Source organism: Hyperolius riggenbachi, chromosome 3 (assembly GCF_040937935.1).
Source record: "Hyperolius riggenbachi isolate aHypRig1 chromosome 3, aHypRig1.pri, whole genome shotgun sequence".
In the NCBI taxonomy this organism is placed as follows: domain Eukaryota; kingdom Metazoa; phylum Chordata; class Amphibia; order Anura; family Hyperoliidae; genus Hyperolius; species Hyperolius riggenbachi.
This window is the reverse complement of record NC_090648.1, coordinates 428,495,234-428,516,267: the sequence shown is the minus strand read 5'-3', so window position 1 is coordinate 428,516,267 and position 21,034 is coordinate 428,495,234. Positions and strand designations below refer to the sequence as shown.

Below are 21,034 nucleotides of genomic sequence, written 5' to 3'. Positions count from 1 at the left end.
TTCTTCTTCTTTTTTTTTTTTTCCTTCCTAACAGGATTTTGGGGAGTTTATGAGGGAAAACCGACTGATGCCTTTCCTGGAGCAGCAATACAAAATGGATGGGACAGTGGAAATTCCTCTTGAACGAGCAAAGTCCCAACTTGAAAGATACACCCGCTACTGGCCAATGATTATCTCCCAGACCACCATTTTCAACATGCAGGCAGTATGTGTCTCTCCCTCTAAGTAGAAAAGAATGATTTAGACAGTAACATAGTCTGAGTATTCCATTCTATACCCCAACAGGTTGTGCCCCTGGCCAGTGTAATTGTGAAGGAAGCACTTACGGAAGAAGATGTTCTGAACTGCCAGAAAACCATCTACAATCTGGTTGATATGGAAAGAAAGAATGATCCCCTGCCTATTTCTACAGCTGGTACAAGAGGAAAAGGGCCAAAGAGGTAAGGTGGTGTGGATTTTTTCCCCCCTTTCTATTGTTGTATGTTCACACCATCATCTCCCCCAGCCAAACCCCCTCATACCCATCCCAAATCAACTCCCGCCCCCACGTTTAATTTTTTGATTTTTTTTTCCGTCACTTTAAGGTGAAAATTTAGATAAAAGCAGCTGTTTGACAGTGTCTCATCCAAGAATCTATTGTGTGTACAAAGGGCCGGATTTACAGCTCAGGAGCCTATAGGCACATAAGCTCTGGCGCCCTAAACTCCGCCCCTTAACACAGACCACACCCTCTAATGCCACGCCCATTTTTCTTATTTACTAAAACCACACAATGTAATGTAGATATCCAGATAGGTAGGTGGGAGAGCCCTGCACGTAGGTATAGAGGGCACAGAAAGAAGTCAGTGGGGGTAGGTAGGTGGGAAAATACAGTAGGTAGGTATAGACAGCACAGAGAGAAGTCAGTGGGGATAGTTAGGTGCAGGGGCGTAACTAGAAATCACTGGGCCTCCCTGCGAAAATTTGGAAGGGCCCCCCCAATAGGTGCCAAATAATCATAATGGGGCAGCGTTTCACTATAAAATAATTGTAATGGGCTGCGTTTCACCATAAAATAATCATAATGCCACAATGTTTCACCATAAAATAATCGTAATGTGTGCAGCATTTCACCAGAAAATAATTGCAATGTGTGCAGCATTTCAGCAGAAAATAATTGTACAGTAGGCAACATTTCACCTGCAAAAAAAAAAAAAAAAAAATGTACTCATCTGGCAGAAGTCTCCTCTCCTGGCCGGCCTCTGGTGCGTCGCTCCCCTGACGATCCTCCTGCTCAAATCTCCCGCGCTGAAAGGAATAGCAGGGCTACAGGAAGATGGCGCCTGAAGCCCTGTACTGGAGACACAAATATATTAGTCTCCAGTTCAGGGCTTCGGACGCCATCTTCCCGCAGCCCTGTTCTGCTTCCCGGAGGACTCCCGCAGGCTGAGGTGAGCTGCGGGTAGCTGGGAAAGAACTGGTGCGGCATCTATTGGACGCCGCGGCCAGTTAAACACTTTAGGGGTCCCACAAACGGGTGGCAGCGCTCCCCCTGCACATGACGCATCTGCTGCTGGTAAAGAGATCACATGCAAAGAGCAGTCAGTGGAAGGGTTAAAGCAGACCTGAACACAGAACTTCCGCTCTGCTCTAAAAGATACACAACAGCATCAGGGCAGTGATGTTGGAGTCGGAGTCGAGGAGTCGGAGCAATTTTGGGTTCCCGGAGTCAGATTTGGAGTCGGAGGTTTCCTAAACTGAAGAGTTGGGAGTCAGAGTCGGAATATTTTTGTACTAAATCCACAGCCCTGAACAGCATAATAACCTTTAAAGATTTGTTACAGCTGATACAAATCCTGCAATAAATCTGCATTGTCTACTTCCTTCTTTCATGGAAGCAGACTTTGGCTTTAACATCATGTGCTTTCAAATGAGCTTAAAGGAGTCATCAAACAGATAATGCCTCCCCCTAGTAATACTTACCCAGGGCTTCCTCCAGCCCCTCACAGCCGCTATGTCCCTCGCTGCAGCTCCACGCTTCGCCGCTGGCTCCCGGTCCCTGACAGTGCCTCGCCAGTGTCCTCTACTGCGCCACTGTCAATCACCTCTACATGGTCCGGAGCGTACTGCACAGGCGCAAAACTACTGAGCCTGTGCGGTACACCCCGGGCCATGTGGAGGTGAAAGGCACAGATGCAGTAGAGGATGAGCTGGAGGTCTGGGACCGGGGGGCAGCGGCGGAGAGCGGAGCTGCGGCGAACGACATATCGGCTGCCAGGGGCTGGAGGATACACTGGGTAGTAGTATTGGAGGTAGCATTATCTGTTTTATAATGACTCCTTTAACTACTGTGGCAGTCAGGTGACACAGGGAAGAATTGTGATTGGAGACAGGCTAGCAGAAATTAGACAGGCTAATACATAGCGTGCACATTCATGTTTACCTTCCTTCTGTCCTGTGCACAGTTCAGGCAGGCAGCTATTCCAGGAGTTGGAGGGGGCGGAGCCACAGAAACTTCAAGTCCCTCTTCACCCAAATATGCCGCGCGGCTCCAGGCAGCGGCTGCGGGGAACTTGAGGGCAGAAGGCGATGGCAGAGGAGACCAGAATGGGATACGGAGGAGCGGCAACCCGGCCGCCCAAGTGTCCCCCTCGGCGGTAACAGGGATGGTGCTATCTCCTCCATGCGTTCCAGGCAGCTAACGTCACTCCTGAGCAACGCCCCCTGCGTCCTCTCCATGGTTACACACAGCGTGACATGGAGAGGATGCAGGGGGCGCTGCTTAGGAGTGAGATCAGCGCTGGCCGCTGGGTCTGGAACGCAGGAAATATTATACATGCGCCGCTCACGGAAGGATGGAGCCGCTGCCTGCTGCGCTGCCACATTTTTTAAACAGATGCAGAGAGGGAGGGAGGAATACAAAGAGGTACTTTGCGTGGTCAGTGATCCGCCCGCCCTTCATGAATGGCTCCGCCCCTAGGCACGTGCCTACAGTGCCTAATGGTAAATCCGGCCCTGTGTGTACAGGTGATCCATTATGTCACTTACAGAGATCTGGCACATCAGGTTTCTGAGGCTCTGTTCACACTTGAGCTGAAAATTCATTCACACATCATCTTGTAACATATCTGTTGTGTTCAGCAGAGTGCAAAGTCCCGACATGTACAATTTTTCTGGACATGGGTATGTGTTTTGCCTCACGGGAAGGGTTTTTAAACCCTCTAACTTCACTCACCACTGTAGTGGGTAAAATGAATTGCAGCAAAACATGAGGAAAAATTAAATAATATTATTTATTGAGCTACAATCCTGTTATAATAATTATCTAGGCTTGCAGAATCATAGTTACATTGTATTTGAGTAATTGGTGAACATCCATATTATTTCTTACGAAGTATTGCAGCATCACCCAGCGAAGATCAGGGGACCTCAGCGACCTCGGAGGGGAAATACTTGGCTACACCAACAGAAGGCATGTCTGCTTGTCCTTCGAAAGCCCCCTACCTCGAAAGCATTTTCCCTCCTTTATATAGCCAGAATTCAATGTCTGCGCAGTCGCAGAACATGTTTCATCCATGCACCTGTGCAGATAAGGGTACGTGATCACCATGTACTTGTATCATTGCGCCTGTGCAGATAAGGCACATGACTGCGTGATCACAACGTGCTTTAGAACATGTCTGACTATTGTTGCTTATGTGAGAATTTGCGCACAACATCTCATATTTTGACTAGTGTTGGAGGTAGCAATATTCTCATGGTCAGGTGCCCATGAGAATGAAAAAACATGTTTACTACAATAACCACAAGTGTTGTGACTAGCAGCATTTCATGGTCAGTCTTCCATGAGAGTGTTACGGTTAGAAATATCTCATAGCCAGTTTTTGATGAGAATGAACAAATGTGTATTTTTGGATTATAACTGCCTTATAAAAGAGGCTAACATATATATATTGTGGATACCAATCTTATCAATCAATCTATCAATCAATCAGACATTCATGCCACTTTTGTATCTCAGTATGCGTTTCCCATTGACACTTATGGTGGAAACGCATTTGCTACTGGTGTCCTAAATGGACCACAGACATTGCACTGTCCTCTCCAGTTGGCCATTGGAAATCCGGCTCAAGTGTGACCCAAGCTTTAATGATGCCAGTACCACACAGAGGAGCAGTTCTCAAACAGTGGCATAGCTTTGTACTGAATCTGACAATACAAACTTGGTGAAAAAGCTTTGCAATCAATTTCTGAATCATGATTCCTTAAATCTACTGTAAGAAGTTAAATTAGAGTAGCAATCAACATCGGGGAGATATTCTTCCCTGATCTGCAAGTTTTTTTTATTGCTAGCTTAAAGTGGATCCGAGATGAACTTTTACTCATTGCATAATTGTGTTCCTTACATATAGTTTATAGGGCATTCCTCAAGCCAAATACTTGTTTTGTTTTGTTTTAATACCCTAATTTCCTATAAACTAAACAAACCACACCCACAGCTTCTCCAGAGTGCCTTGGCGCTTGCAAGGGATTGTGGGATTTCAGTCTGGGCAGGTGAAAAAGGTGTTACTAGCTATAGATTTCAGAGGCAGAGTTTTCACAATCTGAGAGCTACAGTGCAGATACAGATCAGTTGCCTGTGTAATGGAGGAGATAAGAGTGGAGTTTTCACAGAATATGCAGATTAGCATGCCTAGATACAGATAAGCTTGCCTGTGTGTGTAATTGTGTAATAGTGACAAGCAGAAAACATGTCTGCTCCCATTGTATCACAGGACAAAATATTAATATACTGTTGAAACTGTTTGAAGATAGATTTGCTGTGTAAACTATCTAAACTTTAGATAAGATATATAGACAAGTCACTTGTTATATTTCGTTTTTCATCTCGGATCCGCTTTAAAGTGGATTAACTCTTTATATAAAAGCAAAACTGTCACGATACATATAGTACACCAAAAGTGGAGTCTGTTGAACATATCTTTTTGCCTCCTGTCTGACTCTGACAGGGACGAGCAGTACCGCATCATGTGGAACGAGCTGGAGACTCTGGTCCGAGCTCACATCAATGGCTCTGACCGGCACCAGAGGGTGATGGAGTGCCTGCAGGCGTGCCGCAGTAAGCCGCCGGAGGAGGAGGACAGGAAAAAAAGAGGCAGGAAGAGAGAAGACAAGGAGGAAAAGCCTGCCGGGAAGGATCACGAGCATGAAAAGAAGTGGACAGAGTCTGAACGGTTAGTTACCATCTTGTGTTTTCCCAAGTCCTGCTATGAAAAACTGAAAATGTCCTAATAATGTAGGGGAAGTTTACGAAGATAGCTGTGCTCATTTACACCAAACTGACATCAGAATTATCTGCTTACAGGACACACCCAGGGTGAAAACAAACTGATTAAACAACTGTATCTATCCTCCTTCTCCTAAAAATGACTTTTTTAGATGTTCCCCAGTGTTATTTTATATTTAAATCTAGTTAAGTTTTTACCATTTCATTGTCTTTGCTCAATGACACATTCATTGAAGTATGCCTGAGCTCAACTCTATGAACTATTGACCCTTTTTATCTTTCCTGCTCTCAGAAGCCATTTACTGCCAGGAAAGTGTTTTATGGTAGTTATTTCTCATCACTGAGGGTTACGGTATAGTTTAACCCAGTCTTGACCCGAGGGAAACTGTCACTTGCATACCTGATTAACCGGTTCAGCGCCGCAGTGCCGAAAATCTCATGCATCCGAGCAACATTCACCTCCCATTCATTCGCCTATAACTTTATTGCTACTTATCACAATGAATTTATCTATATCTTGTTTTTTCCGCCACTAATTAGGCTTTCTTTGGGTAGTACATTTTGTTAAGAATTATTTTTTTCTAAATCCATTTTAACAGGAAGATTAAGAAAGAAATGAAAAAAATTCATTATTTCTCAGTTTTTGGCCATTATAGTTTGAAATTAATATACGCTACCGTAATTAAAACTCATGTATTTTATTTACCCATCTGTCCCGGTTATTACACCGTTTAAACAATGTCCCTATCACAATTTATGGTGCCGATATTTCATTTAGAAATAAAGGTGCATTTTTTCAATTTGCGTCCATCACTATTTATAAGCTTATAATTTTAAATAATATAATAACATACTTTCTTGACCTGCATATTTAAAAAGTTCAGACCCTTGGGTAACTATTTATGATGTTTTTGTTTGTTTTTTTTATTGTATTTTTTTTTATTTTTTTGAAATGAAAAGTGAATGTGGGTAATTTTTGGTGTGGGAGGGAAATTGCTAATTTTAAATGTAAGATAATGTAATTCTTTAATTAAAACTGTGTGTGGGTGCAGTTTACTATTTGGCCACAAGTGAGAAAAGTCCTGGATGCGAACGATGTCGCATCCAGGAACTTAAATGCAGGGGAGTTGTTTCCTGGGGGGCAGAAATACCACGCTCTCTGGATAGAAAGCGTCGGTATTTCTGCGGGGAAGTTAGATCGGTGAATGGGAATTATATTCCTATTCACTGATCGGGGGGCTAGCGGCGGACGCGCGCCCGATCGCGCGCACCACGCAGGGAAAGTAGCAGTGCCTTTCTGGACGAGAAAGTTCGTCCAGAAAGGCCGAACTGGTTAAAGTGGTCTGAAAGTCAGCATTTCTACTTTGCTCTAACAGATTCCTCACAGCTTAAAAGCTACTATGCCAGATTTTTTCTTAATTTTTTTAGCAGAACATCACTGAAATGGTTAAACATAGCACTTTGTCCTGTTATTCAGCTTCAAATCCGCATCCAAACTAGAGATAACAGTATCTTTGCATTCCAATGTTGCTACATGTGTATAAACACAGTGTAACAAGTGAAAAGGAGCTCTCTGTGAAGCTCTCTGTGCTTCAAGCACACAAACAGCTCAGAACAGCTAATTAGAAGATGTTAATATATAATAAATAGCAGTTTGAATAAAATGCAATGGCAGTTTTCAGGGCAAGATAAACTACACTTTAGAAACTTGTCATTTGTAAACAGACAATTACTTATGCACAAAAGCAAATATAACTGTATAAGTAATAAAAAGTAGGAAAATACATTTTTACTGAATGTTCGGAGTTTCAGACCACTTTAACTCTAAGGCCCCGTTCAGACTGCAGAACGCGGACCGCAACGCATGCGGACCGCAACGCGTACGAACACACGCCATCCGCGTTCGTATGCGTTGCGTGGCTGATCCCAGCACTGAAAAGTGAATAGGACAGCCATGCGTTTTTACAAAAAATGCATGCAGCATGCGTTCCCGGACCGCACAGGTCCGGAACGCATGCAGTGTGAACATCAGACATTGCACTCTATGCAATGTCTGATGTCGTGCGTGTCGGCCACCTGCACGGGTTTCCAAAACGCGGCTGGAAACGCATGCAGTGTGAACGGGGCCTTACAGGCAGGGAAAAAAAAGGTACGAAGGATAGTCATCTGTGTGCTTGACACTGTACATACTCTTGTTTATTTCATCATGTCACTTGTCAACTTGGTATTCCTTTAAAAATAGAGTACAGTATCTACATCCTCTCAGTTAACAGTAGGTCCGTTTCCACTACAGAAAGACAGAGGGCACCAAATGTTTGTCCTGTGCACTTGCTATACAATTTTTAATGCATTTGCAAAGTTTCGTGTAGCTGTACTGACTGAGGCAGAAGCGCAGTCGCACCAGAAATGCAACAGGTTGCGGTTTTGTAAGAGTCATATCACACTAGTGAGAACAGCTTGTTGAGTTATTATTCAGAAATATTATGTCATAGCAAATCTCTAAATGCACACTGCCTGAAATGAAGATCAGACAAACCGGTCCTAAGGCCTCGTTCACATCTAGTACGCTTGTAAGCGCTGCGCTGTGCGTACCGCCGGAACGGCAGAAGGCCATAGACTGCCCTTCTACCGTTCACATCCACTTCGCTCCGCAGCAGTATGATGCGCTGGGAAGCGCTTGCGTACTGCTGCCTGCATTTTACCTGTCATGGATGGGATGGGCAGCAGCGCAGATGGCGTGCGATCGGATGCGTTGCATTCGGATCGCACTGCCATCTGCGCTGCTCAGATGTGAACGAGCCCTAAGGCTGCCTCTGAGCAGCTTTGATGTTACTTCTAACTGCTGCCCCATTTTTAATTTTTATCTAAACCAAAGATTATTAACCTGTACAAGACAAGATACAGCTGGTTGAGGTATACATACATAACTGTACACCTATGCGGTATAAAGAGCAGGGAAATGGCATGGAAGACAATTGTTAAAAAAATAAATAAGCCATTTGTTTTTCACGTACAGGGTAAGGTTTATCGTTCAGCACCAGGGGCGAATTCATTAAAGAAACACTGAAGTCTCCGAAAATTCAGCTTTTTATTGCAAAAACCTGTTCAACATTATTGCCCTAACTAAAACGCTGCATCCCTGATACTCAAACTAAATCCCCCCCCCCCCAATCACCCCCTTGCAAAATCCACGACTTTCTTGGTCATGGATTTTGCTGCCCCGGGAGGCAGAGCTTTCATCTGCAGCTCTGCCTCCATGCGCGTCAATCCGTGCGTATCTCCGCCTCTCCCCCGCCCCTCTCAGTGAAGGAAGGCGGAGGCGGAGATACGTGCTGATAGACGCGTGTAGAAGCAGAGCTGCAGCTGAAAGCTCTGCCTCTCACGGAAGCGCTCCCCGCATTGTGCCTCAGGGAGTTTGGGGGGATTTAGTTAATTTCAGCCGCGCGGATGCAGCGTTTTAGTTAGGGCAATAATGTTGAACAGGTTTTTGCAATAAAAAGCTGAATTTTCGGAGACCTCAGTCTCTTTGAAAGGGAAGGTTCATGGACAATAAAAAAAAAAAACCACATCCACTTACCTGGGGCTTCCTCCAGCCCGTGGCAGGCAGGAGGTGCCCTCGGCGGCGCTCCGCAGGCTCCTGGTGGTCTCCGGTGGCAGAACTAGTGAGCCTGTGCAGTACAGCCCGGAGGACATCCGATGACGTCAGCGCACCAGTGAGACGCAGATTTGAGCGCAGGAGAAGCCCGACCTGGGCGCCGGCCTGGCCAGGTCGGGCGTGCCACCGGGAGCCTGCGGAGCGGCGCCGAGGGCACCTCCTGCCTGCCACGGGCTGGTGGAAGCCCCAGGTAAGTGGATGTGGTGTTTTTTTTTTTGTTTTTTTTTTTTTATAGTCTCTGAACCTTCCCTTTAAAGGACTTGCGAGGCCTAAATCTAAAAAAAAATAAATAAAAAAAAAGTTAAAGTTAAGTACCTGCATCTCTTTCAAACACATGGAGGACGCCATCCGCGCCCTTCGAGTCGATCCGCCAGGTCCCCGCCGCTCAATAGGCCCCCAGGCCGGTCACGACCTCACGGCCGGGTCGGGCTGTCCTGCCTCTGCCAATATGGCCGACGGAGCTGGCCGCGGCTGTGCGGACTGCGCAGCCACGGCCAACTCCAGCGGCCATGTTGGCAGAGGCAGGACAGCCCGGCCGTGCGGTCGTGACCGGCCGGGGGGGGGGCTATTGAGAGGGCGCGGATGGCGTCCTCCGTGTGTTTGAAAGAGATGCAGGTACTTAACTTTTTTAACTTTTTTTTTTTTTTTTTTTTGATTTAGGCCTCGTAAGTTCTTTAAGCAATCCATCCCAAATATTATGGAATTTAGAAAGTAAATTCCTATGGGAGTATATTAGTGAGTGTACCTGTAGGAAAGGACGTGCCCAAAAAAGTGCTGCACTCCCGTCTGAGTGCAAGATTCCTCATGCTGGGTATGGGTACAGTGCAGACACTACCATGGGTTAATGTGCAGACTGTACTTGCTGCGTATGCCCAGTACAAAGAAGCACGCACTTAGACAGGAGTGCCGCCATGAAGAGGGCCCCGGGCTGGGTATGGGTACAGTGCAGACACTACCATGGGTTAATGTGCAGGGCCCCGGGCAGCAGAGGAGGCTCTGGAAAGTCTCTGTCTGGCCCATCCAGAATCTTCCCACTACTTGGGTAAGTATTTAATGCAAAACTGTGAGGGGAAAAAATAAAGTGGATCTGAGATAAACTTTTACTCATTGCATAATTGTGTTCCTTTCATATAGTTTATTGGGCATTCCTCAATCCAAATACTGTTTTTTGTTTTAATACTTTAATTCCCTATAAACTAAACTGTATGCTCTTCCCATGTTTACATGGATTCCTTTAAGCATTCTGGCTCCCTCCCTCACCCCAAAAACCAACTGATCAGATGGCTTGCATAAAGTTTCAGAGATTGTCAGTACAATATAAATAAAGTACATGAATTATAAATAAATATAAATTGCAGATTTATAGTTCATATACTTACATGTGCATTATTTTAGCCAATAGATTTGTGGGTTTTGGCACATGAGATCAAATTAAACCTGTCAAACTTAATGAACCTCCTAATACTGCAATTACTATTTCATGAGCATTTTTAAGCAAATAGTTTTTTTGTTTTTTTGGTACATTGGTTTTAAATTGGCATATGCACATGCACTTAAATGACTAATGATTTTACCAGTACAGTGTGTATATTTTCTCATAGCCAGCTCCACTGGTGTCTTCTTTTTGTATTTTGTTTAATTTGAACTGACTTTGTGCCAAGAGGCTGCAGAACTGCTCCAAGATAATGTGCAGAGAGTACAGCCAGTGCTAGCCAATCGGCCTCAATTCACTAAGCTTAACTCCTGTCTTTAACCATCTTAGCGGTATGGACGAGCTCAGCTCGTCCATCACCGCCGATGGCTGCCGCTCAGGCCCTGCTGGGCCGATTTCGATGAAATAAAGTGCAGCACACGCAGCCGGCACTTTGCCAGCCGCGTGTGCTGCCCGATCGCCGCCGCTCTGCGGCGATTCGCCGCGAGCAGCGGCGAAAGAGGGTCCCCCCAGCCGCCTGAGCCCTGCGCAGCCGGAACAAATAGTTCCGGCCAGCGCTAAGGGCTGGATCGGAGGCGGCTGACGTCAGGACGTCGGCTGACGTCCATGACGTCACTCCGCTCGTCGCCATGGCGACAGGAGAAGCCAAACACGGAAGGCTGCTCATTGCGGCCTTCCGTGTTAATTTTGGCCGCCGGAGGCGATCAGAAGAACGCCTCCGGAGCGCCATCTAGTGGGCTTTCATGCAGCCAACTTTCAGTTGGCTGCATCAAATAGTTTTTTTTTTATTTACAAAAAACCCTCATGCAGCCGCCCTGGCGATCTTAATAGAACGCCAGGGTGGTTAATAACTCTTCAGAGCTGTTTTACAGTTATCACAATTATATCACCATGGTGATAACTGTAAAACAGCTCAGAAGAGTTATTAAAGACAGGAGTTAACCTTAGTGAATTGAGGCCTTCAGTTATATGTAATCCAGATTACAGCTACTTGTCAGGTGGTTCTCAGCTGTGCAGGAACTTTCATGCTGCAGGGCCGAGGCAAGAGAGGCTCCAGCCTCAGGGTGCAGTGTAGGAGCGGGCGAACAACTCACACAGCTATCATTCCCCTATTGTGATTGAAGCAGAGAGAAATAAGAAAAGGGGATACATGTCAGTGACTGCAAACCAGATAACTAGAGATTAAGGTGTTGGGGACCCTGGGGTGCCTCTTAGTCTAATAGCAATCAGTGTGTGAAGGCTGGGGTGAGATGGATGGAGGGGTGCACTTTGGTGTCTCAACCTTGGGTGCGGTAGGACCTTGTTTCGGCTCTGCTGCAGTGTGTGGAAGGAAAAGAAATCAGGGAACTCATACACACAATGGCTTCAATTTCAGATTCTGATTCAAGGTCGCTCGAGAGATAAGCATACTGGCAGCTGGTGAGCTGAAGAATACTGGCTTGAGCATCAAAGCCAATCATCTGGCATCCTGTCTCTAAAGTCAGTTTAGTTCAGTAAGAAATGAAAATATAAATAAAAGAACAAATTCCTGGCAACTTGGTAAAACTCCCACCCTCCTTGCCAAAAGATAATCAAATTTCTATAACTGTGTAAGTGCATCACCGCAAAATCATTCGTACACCTCTGGGTCATCTGGGACTCTGTCAAGACTAAGTATTACTAATCTGGAAGCTGATGTGGGTATTTTTATGTAGTGAAGATCTATTGTTTAAGGATAGTCAGAGACTCTATTGTTTACTTGTAACTAATTTATCATTGGAATTATCCTGTCAGCACTGCAGCCATGAAATTAGGCTATCCTGGAATGCTGCCTGGCCTTCCCACCCCTCTGTGTGAATATGCTGCATGCCCTCCCTATCGCCTTCTACATATGCTGTTCCTGTGTGATGACATTATCCTGAGGACTATGTGCTGGAACTTGGGGCCCACAACAGCCCACTGGAGGTCATAACTGGTGGGGGTGGAGTCAAGGCAGTAACTGTTTTGAAGCATGCATACTGTAATGGTGGAGGTTGCCATCCTACCAGTGGTGTCGGCACAGAGTTCTGCTTCCCTTGCTTTGCCTGCTGGCAGTACTATATACCTTGACTGATGTATTTCCTCTGCTCATCAGCAGATTACTTTCTCTAAGATTTTTTTTGCAGGTATGTACCTGTAACTCCTAGTGGCATTGTGTGTTTGGACTGAGGTGCTTCCACTGCTCACCAGCAGGTGTCCTTTCTACAAGCTGTCCAGACAGTTAAAAACTTGCAGCTCCTTCACAGGACTTCATCCTTCCCAAAACTTTGAAAGAACTTGAGCTCAGTTTCATTTCATTTCTTTACCCCACTTGCTGAGTCGCATTTCAGTTTATGCTGCTAGCTGATCATAAGCCCCTGTGCCAGTTAAGCTGTTATAACTATGAACAGAACAAGAAGAATCCAGTTATTATTTTTATCTTGCTGTGCACAGTGACATCACTCTGTCAACTGAAACCGTTACCAGTCACTACAGAATATATTTGTTAACACCTCTGTTTGTGGATGGGGGACATCCGTGTCATTTGGACTTAAAGAGGAACTCCAGTGAACATTTTACTGTTGGCAGGTGATGTAGCTGCTGCATGGTTTTTGGCAGTTGGAAACAGCTGTAAACAGCTATTTTCCACAATGCAACAAGGTTCACAGACAGGAAGCTGACAAAAGTTCGAACTTTTCTTATGGGAGGGGTTTATTGTGGGAGGGGTTTCACCACAATATCAGTCATACAGCACCCCCTGATGGTCTGTTTGTGAAAAGGAATAGATTTCTCATGTAAAAGGGATATCAGCTACTGATTGGGATAAAGGTCAATTTTTGGTCGGAGTTTCTCTTTAAAGAGGAACTCCAGTGAAAATAATGTAATAAAAAAAAGTGCTTCATTTTTACAATAATTATGTATAAATGATTAGTCAGTGTTTGCTCATTGTAAAATCTTTTAAATCCCTGATTTATATTCTGACATTTATCACATGGTGACATTTTTACTGCTGGCAAGTGATGTAGCTGCTGCTTGCTGTTTTGGCAGTTGAAAACAGCTGTAAACAGCTATTTCCCACAATGCAACAGGGTTCACAGACAGGAAACTGCCAAGAGTAGGTACTCAGGATTTCTTTGTGGGAGGGGTTTCATCACAATATTAGCCATACAGCGCCCCCTGATGGTCTGTTTGTGAAAAGGAATATATTTCTCATGTAAAAGGGGGTATCCGCTACTGATTGGGATAAAGTTAAATTCTTGGTCGGAGTTTCTCTTTAAAGCTAATTGGCCATCCACTCCTGCACAGTACCTTGACTAATCTCCATATAGACTTAATTGTATTCAGACTGTTATCTTGCAGTAGAATGCCGTTTATCCAGAACTCAAATAACCAGCAGTCTCGACCAACCATCACAATTCACTGGCAGTACTCAGTGGTGAAAGCCAACTTCTTAGGTTGTTTGTGGGCTCTGATGTGCTTTAAAGACTGGGATGCACGCAGAGCTGTAGAGTCGGAGTCAAGGATTCAGTCGGAGCAATTTTAGGTACCCGGAGTTGGAGTCGGTGATTTCATAAACTGAGGAGTCTGATGATTTTGTACAAAATCCACAGCCCTGGTAAGTATTAGACTAAGGAGTCGGAGTCAGAAGATTTTTGTACCTACTCCACAGCCCTGGTTGCAAGACTCCACCAGAGTTAATACAAATTTACAGTATTATAACATTTAATACAGATTGCATGGTATGTATATAGAGTGGGGTATAGTACTGTATTAGCGAGGCCTATTGTTGTTGAGTCTTTAGCATCCAGAAAGCACACTTATCTGGCATCCGCTAATCCCCCTTCAGTCCTGGATAAGTGAGACTCTACTGTATTATACATTTTTTTATATTGAGGTAAATTACATATTGGCCCCAGCATTGTACAGTGCATTAAATGAACATTATCAATTTAAACAACTTTTTTTTTTTAATACTCTATTAGGGTACACATTACCATTAGTGCAAGGGGCACTTTATTCACCCAGTTCTCTCTCTCGCTCTCTCTCCCTCTTCCTCTCCCTGCTTAAAAATCATCCTTCATTCCTCACACAGCTCACAAATACACTTCACTGTGTCACAGCATGCAGGTGGTAATATTGCTGTAATGTAACTAGCAGGGAGATGTGTATACACTATTCCTGACTGGCTTGACTTTTCAATCCACATCTACTTTGTAGACTGCTATGTGGTGCTGTGCTGAGAGGGAGAAATGCTGTTTACAAAGGCATTATCAGGATCTTTATCAGCCAGAGAAGCAAAGATAATAAACACACATTCCTGGAATCTTTAACCCCTTACCACCATCTGAATAAGATTCTTTCAGCAAGGCGATTATTAAACTATACACTAAGTTGATAGCAAGCCCTTTTTTTCCTGCCAGGAAACTGGTGCTGACTTGCTATATGTGTGCATATTGGGGGCGGGATCTGTGCTGGGATGATAACCTGTAATCCACCTCCTATAGATGCCACATTTGTGTGCTGTACTGTGCTTCGTGCCTTCCACACAATTCTAAAAGCAGAAGAGATTACTGCCTAGCCGCTGATAGTCACTATTATCATTCAGCAAATTTGGCTGTGTTTCTATATTATGCCCAGATAGGATAGCAAAGGTTTACCTAGGCTAACCTTACTTCCTTTTTCAGTGCAAATTCCTCAGGCTCATCTGGAGCACACCGTGAAGTGCTTGAGGACTGGATATTTGTCCAGACAAATCTGTAACTAATTTGTCAGAAACTGAGTGTTCTGTTCAGCGATCCTCCGAGCTTATGTGTATCTCCAGCAAGATGCTGTAATCCCGGAATTACATGACATCTGTTTGTTTTTAGGATGAAAACCTCCATTGATCGGGAAAAAGAGGAGTCTGCTGAGGCTGAGATTATTAAGGACTCTCCTGATTCTCCTGAGCCCCCCAACAAGAAGCCCCACATAGCCATAGAGGACGTCACGCCCACAGAAAAGGCCAAAGGTGAGTATGCTTTGAAGGTATATTCTGAAAGAAATCATCTTGATTAGTGTCCATTGCAAGTATTAACTTTAGAAATACACTTCTCATGTTGAATAATCCTCTGTGTAGCTGTTATTGCTGAAGCTGTGCACCTATGCAGATAGGCGTAAGACTTCTGCCTGTTTTTTCCTGTTGGCAAAGCTGAGATCTTATGCTTATCATACACCATGTAGATGTGGTAAACCATCAAGATCTACCTGATTCATTATCACCACCTGGATATTGGATCAGATTTGTCCCTCTCCCCGCCACAGCCACAGGCTATATACTACTCATTGCAATACGCAATACAAAGCTATGGAGCCTCCCTCTCAAATCACTCCATGTTCTAAAGGTTGGCAAAATCAAGGGGGTCTTCTATTTTATTCGGGTTTTTTTTAAGGCTGTATATATTGAATTTAAAGGGAACCTGAAGTAAGGAATCTGGGGCCTGCTATTCTAGTTGCCTTACAAACAATCCTAGTTGGATTGAGTGACACACCTGCAACAAGCATGCAGCCAGTAGAGTCTAAAGCATCTGATCTGGATGCTCATTCCGGGCCAGTGACTTAATGTATTAGAGGCAGAGCATCAGTACAGCATCAGTACAGAACTGGCATTTTCTATTAGAGAATGAGGATGGCAGCCTATGTATTCCTTTCACTTCCGATTTCCCTTTAACGTCTATTCTATTAAAGGACAGATCCGGGTTATTTAAAAACAAAAATCTAATTACCCGTGGGTTCCTTCAGCCCATGGCGGCTTTCCTGTGCCCTTGTTGCATCTCTGCTCCCAGCCGGGGGCCCGGGGGTCCCCTCCAGTGCAGATGCCGACGGGCATCTACTGCGCCTGTGCGAGAACCGCTCCCAGTTGTGCTGATATCTGGAGTGTTCTGCGCAGGCGCAGTAAACTCCAGACTACGTCAGCGCGATGGCGAGCAGCTGCTCTCGCTCAGGCGCAGTACATGCCGACCTGGCGAAGTTGACATCTGCACCGGAGAGGATCCCCGGGCCACCGGCTGGGAGCGGAGCTGTGGTGAGGGCACAGGAAGGCTGCCGGGGACTGGAGGAAGCTCCAGGTAAGTAGATTTTTGTTTTTAAATGCCTCGGACCTTCCCTTTTTAAAGATGTCTAATATATAACTTGCTTTACAACCAGTTTGCAAGTATGTTCAGGAAAAATAGGAATCATTAGTGATTTAATTTTTTTAAAATTGTTCCCTATAAAGATAATCACTTTTTTTTCCCCCCCATGTGATGCAAAAGATCAGGCACTGTGCGTTTTAAAATGCACCGTAGGGCTCATCCACACTAGTCCGTAGTAGTAGTAGTAGTAGTACTAGTAGTTGAAATGCATGAATAAAAATTGTGTGAATGGGTTGGGGAGTTGCTGTGCAGTTCCATGAGTTTTAACTCCCGATGAGGTGAAAAGCAACGCACAGCAACTCACTGTTGTGCAGTGCATGATAGTGTGAATGATAAATTTTAAAGTCTATGGATTTTCATGTTTCCTTGTAAAATGCACACTATATAGGCCTCAATTCACTAAGCTTATCTCCTGTCTTTAACCACTTCCACACCATGAAATTGTGTGCTGATCTGTGCTGCGTGGGCTCTCCAGCCCACAGCACAGATCAGCTAGCAGCCAGGGCGATCAGACTTCCCCCCCCCCTTTTTTCCCCACTAGGGGGATGTCCTGCTGGGGGGGTCTGATCGCCGCCGGCTGCTTGCGCTTGCGGGGGGGGGGGCTCTTCAAAGCCCCCCTCCGCAGCGCTTCCTGGCCTCCTTCCCCTTCCCTCCCTCTCCCTCCCCCTGTGAGCGGCGCAGGACGGATTTCCGTCCTGCGCCTGATGGGATAGGCTTTAGCCTATCAGATGCCGGTGATCCCCGGCCAATCAGAGGCCGGGGATCGCCGATCTCCTCTACGGCGCTGCTGCGCAGCAGCGCCGTATACATGTAAACACCGGGGAAGATCTTCCCCGTGTGTTTACATTTACCCTGCGAGCCGCCGATCGGCTCGCAGGGTGTTCACGGAGACACCCTCCGGGAACTGACATGGAACTTCCATGGTATACACTTCAGGATTCAGGGGCGTATATATACGCACTGAGAATCCGGAAGTGGTTAATGACTCTTCTGAGCTGTTTCTACAGTTATAACCATGGTGATAACTGCAGAAACAGCTCAGAAGAGTTATTAAAGACAGGAGATAAGCTTAGTGAATTGAGGCCATGCAGTGCGTCAAAACCAGCTGCAATTCATAGTGTGAATGAGCCCTTATTCTTCAGCTCAGTACACATAAAGTGGCTTGTAGTGAGAATGAAAAAGGTAGACAGAACAGCTGTTTTGCAGACGTAACATTCCTCAGCAGAAGCGGTCAAATCACAAAACCTCCTTTTTCATCCCCTGCATGCCATGTTATCTGTACCCAGCTGAAGAATAAAGGAACAGTGCCTTATCTTTTTTGCATTGCATTACGGAGTGTTGCTCTGAGTGCTGTAACCTCCACAGTCTGGCTTAAAGAGAAACCATAACCAAGGATTGAACTTCATACCAATCAGTAGCGGATACCCCCTTTCCCACGAGAAATCTATTCCTTTTCTCAAACGGCTCATCAGTGAGCTCTGTATGGCTGATTTTGTGGTGAAACCCCTCCCACAGTGTGATGTCAGCGCCTCACAGCTCTGAGGTCCGGACATCACACTGTGGGAGCCTTGTTGCATTGTGGGAAATAACAGCTTTTTCCAATTGCCAAAAAAAGCAAGCAGCATCTTCTTCCAGTGACATCACCTGCCAGCAGTAACAATGTCACCATGTGATAATTGTCTTAATGTAAATCAGGGGGAGGAAAGATTTTACAATGAGCAAGCACTGACTAAATCATTTATACATAGGTATTGTAAAAAATAAGTTTACATAGGTATTGTAAAAATACATAGGTATTGTAAAAATATGTAAAATATATATATATATATATATATATATATATATATATATATATATATATATATATATATATTCTATCACATGACTAAATATGGCACATGGCTCTTGAGAAAAAGCAGTCTCCAGTAAATAATTGGGGGGGAGGGGAGTCAATGAAGGAAAAAAATGAGGCTTTTTTTTTTTTTTTTTTTTTGGTGGGGGGTCCTACTTCACAGGTTTGTCACACAGATCGACTTGATGCTAGCGATGGTACTGATTGTGTTTTGTTGTGCTCTGCACAGGCCCTGTGTCTCTGATGGCTCTCTGGAGCTCTAGAATCAACACTGCTAATTCCAGGAAACACCAGGAGTTTTTTGGACGTTTGAATTCAGTCAACAACAAGGCTGAACTTTATCAGCACCTGAAGGAAGAAAATGGGTAAGATTGCCGGGGTTTATAAACACGATCGTGTAGCTGTCTTGTTTCGAATGCCTGTCTTGGCAGTGTTGAGAGGTTGGGTAAATGGAGTATTTCATCTCTAATTCAACCTCCCTTTTTCTTTTCTTTTTTAAATGCCTTTTGATCAGTTTTTTTTTTTTTTTTTTTAATTATTGGTTAGCAGTGCACAGTGTTTTATTGAGATAACAGAGCAGTTTTAAAGTAGAGAAATGTTCCCACATTCTTCCTCATCTTACCAATACCCAAACATAAAGTAGTCAGGGAAGAGCTCTAAGGGGGCAGCAGTTAGGCCTCTTGCACACTGCATGCATTTCAGATTCCGATTCCGCTTTTTAATCTGTTTTTACATCCGATTCCGATTCAGATTTTTAATCTTAACTGCATGCTGCGTTTTTTGATCCGTTTTTCTGTTGAATGTATTCAAGGAAAATCGGAAACGGAATCGGAATCGGAAAACGGATTTGCAGTGTGCAGGGAGCCTCAGTCTCATTATTTTTTTTTCAATTAAGTTTTTTTTTTAAAGAAAATATCGGCTTACAAATACTGTAGAATATTATTTAGTATTTATATAGCGCCGACAACTTCCGCAGCAATGTACAGATTACATTGTCTTGTCACTTGTGGTCAATGTGACTACACATCACCTGACCTCTCTCCCCCTCTCCATCTGCTTTGTGGCCAGCACTGCAGATCAGACTTATAATATGCAGATGCGGCCCATGGCAGAGGCAGCGATGCACACTACTCTCCATTACTCAGATACTTCCTCATTCAGGAGGAAGTGAATGAGGGAGTGATGGATTGCTGTGCCCAGGTTGTGCCATGGGTCAAATCTCTTTTCATTCCGGCTCGAAAGAACAGCGTTTTGCATGCTGAAATCTCATCCGCACCGGTGATACCTAGCTTACCGCAGTGAGTGATGTTGCAGTTCTGCTTTCTATTAGATGACAACATAAGAAGTAGAATTACTGTAACTCACTACCATTGCTGTCCCAACACAGGTCATTTTTGATATGTTTCGGCAAAGTGTTACAGAAAATACAGGCAAATTTACAGCAATGGCTATTATTCATAGAAGTGCTGTCTGTAAATGAAATCCGTGCGGGGAAACACCGCTGTCGGTATTTCAGCCTTCTGGGTGGTCATTCATAAAAAATGTTGCCTGTTGCGGTAGGAGTGGGGAGATATCCCGCTGTAGGCTGTCGGTAGGCATGCGGAAACAGGATAAGCTGGCTGAGTCCCTCCATGCGGTGTTTTCTCTGCTGCTCCTTGGGAGGTCTGTCCCATTCACTTACATATACTCCGCATGCCTATCGCTACATCCAGGGGAGCGGTAATCCCCGTCCACATACCGCCTGCGTTAGTTTTTATGAATTGATATTTTGTTACATTTCCGCATGGAATCACCGCCGAATGCGGTGATTTATCGCTCTGCTCGGAAAAGTCCGCTTCGCATGCGGAAACAGCCTTTATGAATACACATTTTGCTTGGTGGTCGGTAAAGTCGGCTGTTTTTAGCATTTCCGCATGCGGGAACGCTTTATGAATGATAGCCAATGTCTTCATTTGATCATACGGACCTCAATACGTTTTTTTTTTTTTCCGGTTTGAGTGGTGTAATCCAGTCTTATCAATCAATGGCAAGTGTATACATTTTGGTGGTGTTTCTTGTTTTTGTTTCACCCAAATGTATGTACCAGAATACCATGTAAAGGGTTGATGGATTTGCTCAGGGACTGGTTTCAGAAGGCTTGTTCCAGGATTGCCTCCCCCAGCTATTTCTTGCTATATTTCCAGCAGTCCAGCTAATCTGTGCCAATTATGTTTTTTTTGTTTGTTTAGCAGTACTTTAGCAGAGGTAGCATCCTCAGCTGTGCACAGTTCTATAATAGGTTAAATAATAGAATATGTGTGATGCAAGGTTGACTTTCGAATTCTTTTTTTTTTTTTCCCACAGAACGGATCCGGTTGAAAACGGAAAGGCAGGAAGACAGTGATCAGATCTTTATTTCGCTGGATGTTGATGGTTTCCACCATTTTTCAAACCCCATGAACTGATTTTTATCCCTTTACATCTTTATAGCTTTTTTTCTATGAATTGTAAATGTGCAGAATTCTGTATTTTGTATTTTAATACAATGGAAAAAATACAAAGCTCTCCGTCTCTTATTGGTTTCTAGTGCTTAAAATATATAAAGACATTTGTTGTTTTTTTGTTTTTATTCAGGTTAAAAATACTAATGATCGGTGTTTAACAAAAAAAAAGTGAGATTTTT

General features: G+C 44.4%; 1 protein-coding gene across 2 annotated transcripts in view; it reads left to right on the top strand.

Annotated features, from left to right (window-relative positions):
- Nucleotides 1-20,912, top strand: part of INTS13 (integrator complex subunit 13) — a 62,081-nt gene extending 41,169 nt beyond the window's left edge. For both annotated transcript variants that reach the window (XM_068277596.1, XM_068277597.1), the window contains 6 exons: nucleotides 35-205; nucleotides 286-440; nucleotides 4,989-5,213; nucleotides 15,219-15,358; nucleotides 18,602-18,737; nucleotides 20,716-20,912. In XM_068277596.1, coding sequence (XP_068133697.1) covers nucleotides 35-205; nucleotides 286-440; nucleotides 4,989-5,213; nucleotides 15,219-15,358; nucleotides 18,602-18,737; nucleotides 20,716-20,755 — 867 coding nt within the window. In that variant the 3' untranslated portion in view covers nucleotides 20,756-20,912. The remainder of the gene's footprint in view (nucleotides 1-34; nucleotides 206-285; nucleotides 441-4,988; nucleotides 5,214-15,218; nucleotides 15,359-18,601; nucleotides 18,738-20,715) is intronic.
- Nucleotides 20,913-21,034: the final 122 nt, after the last annotated feature.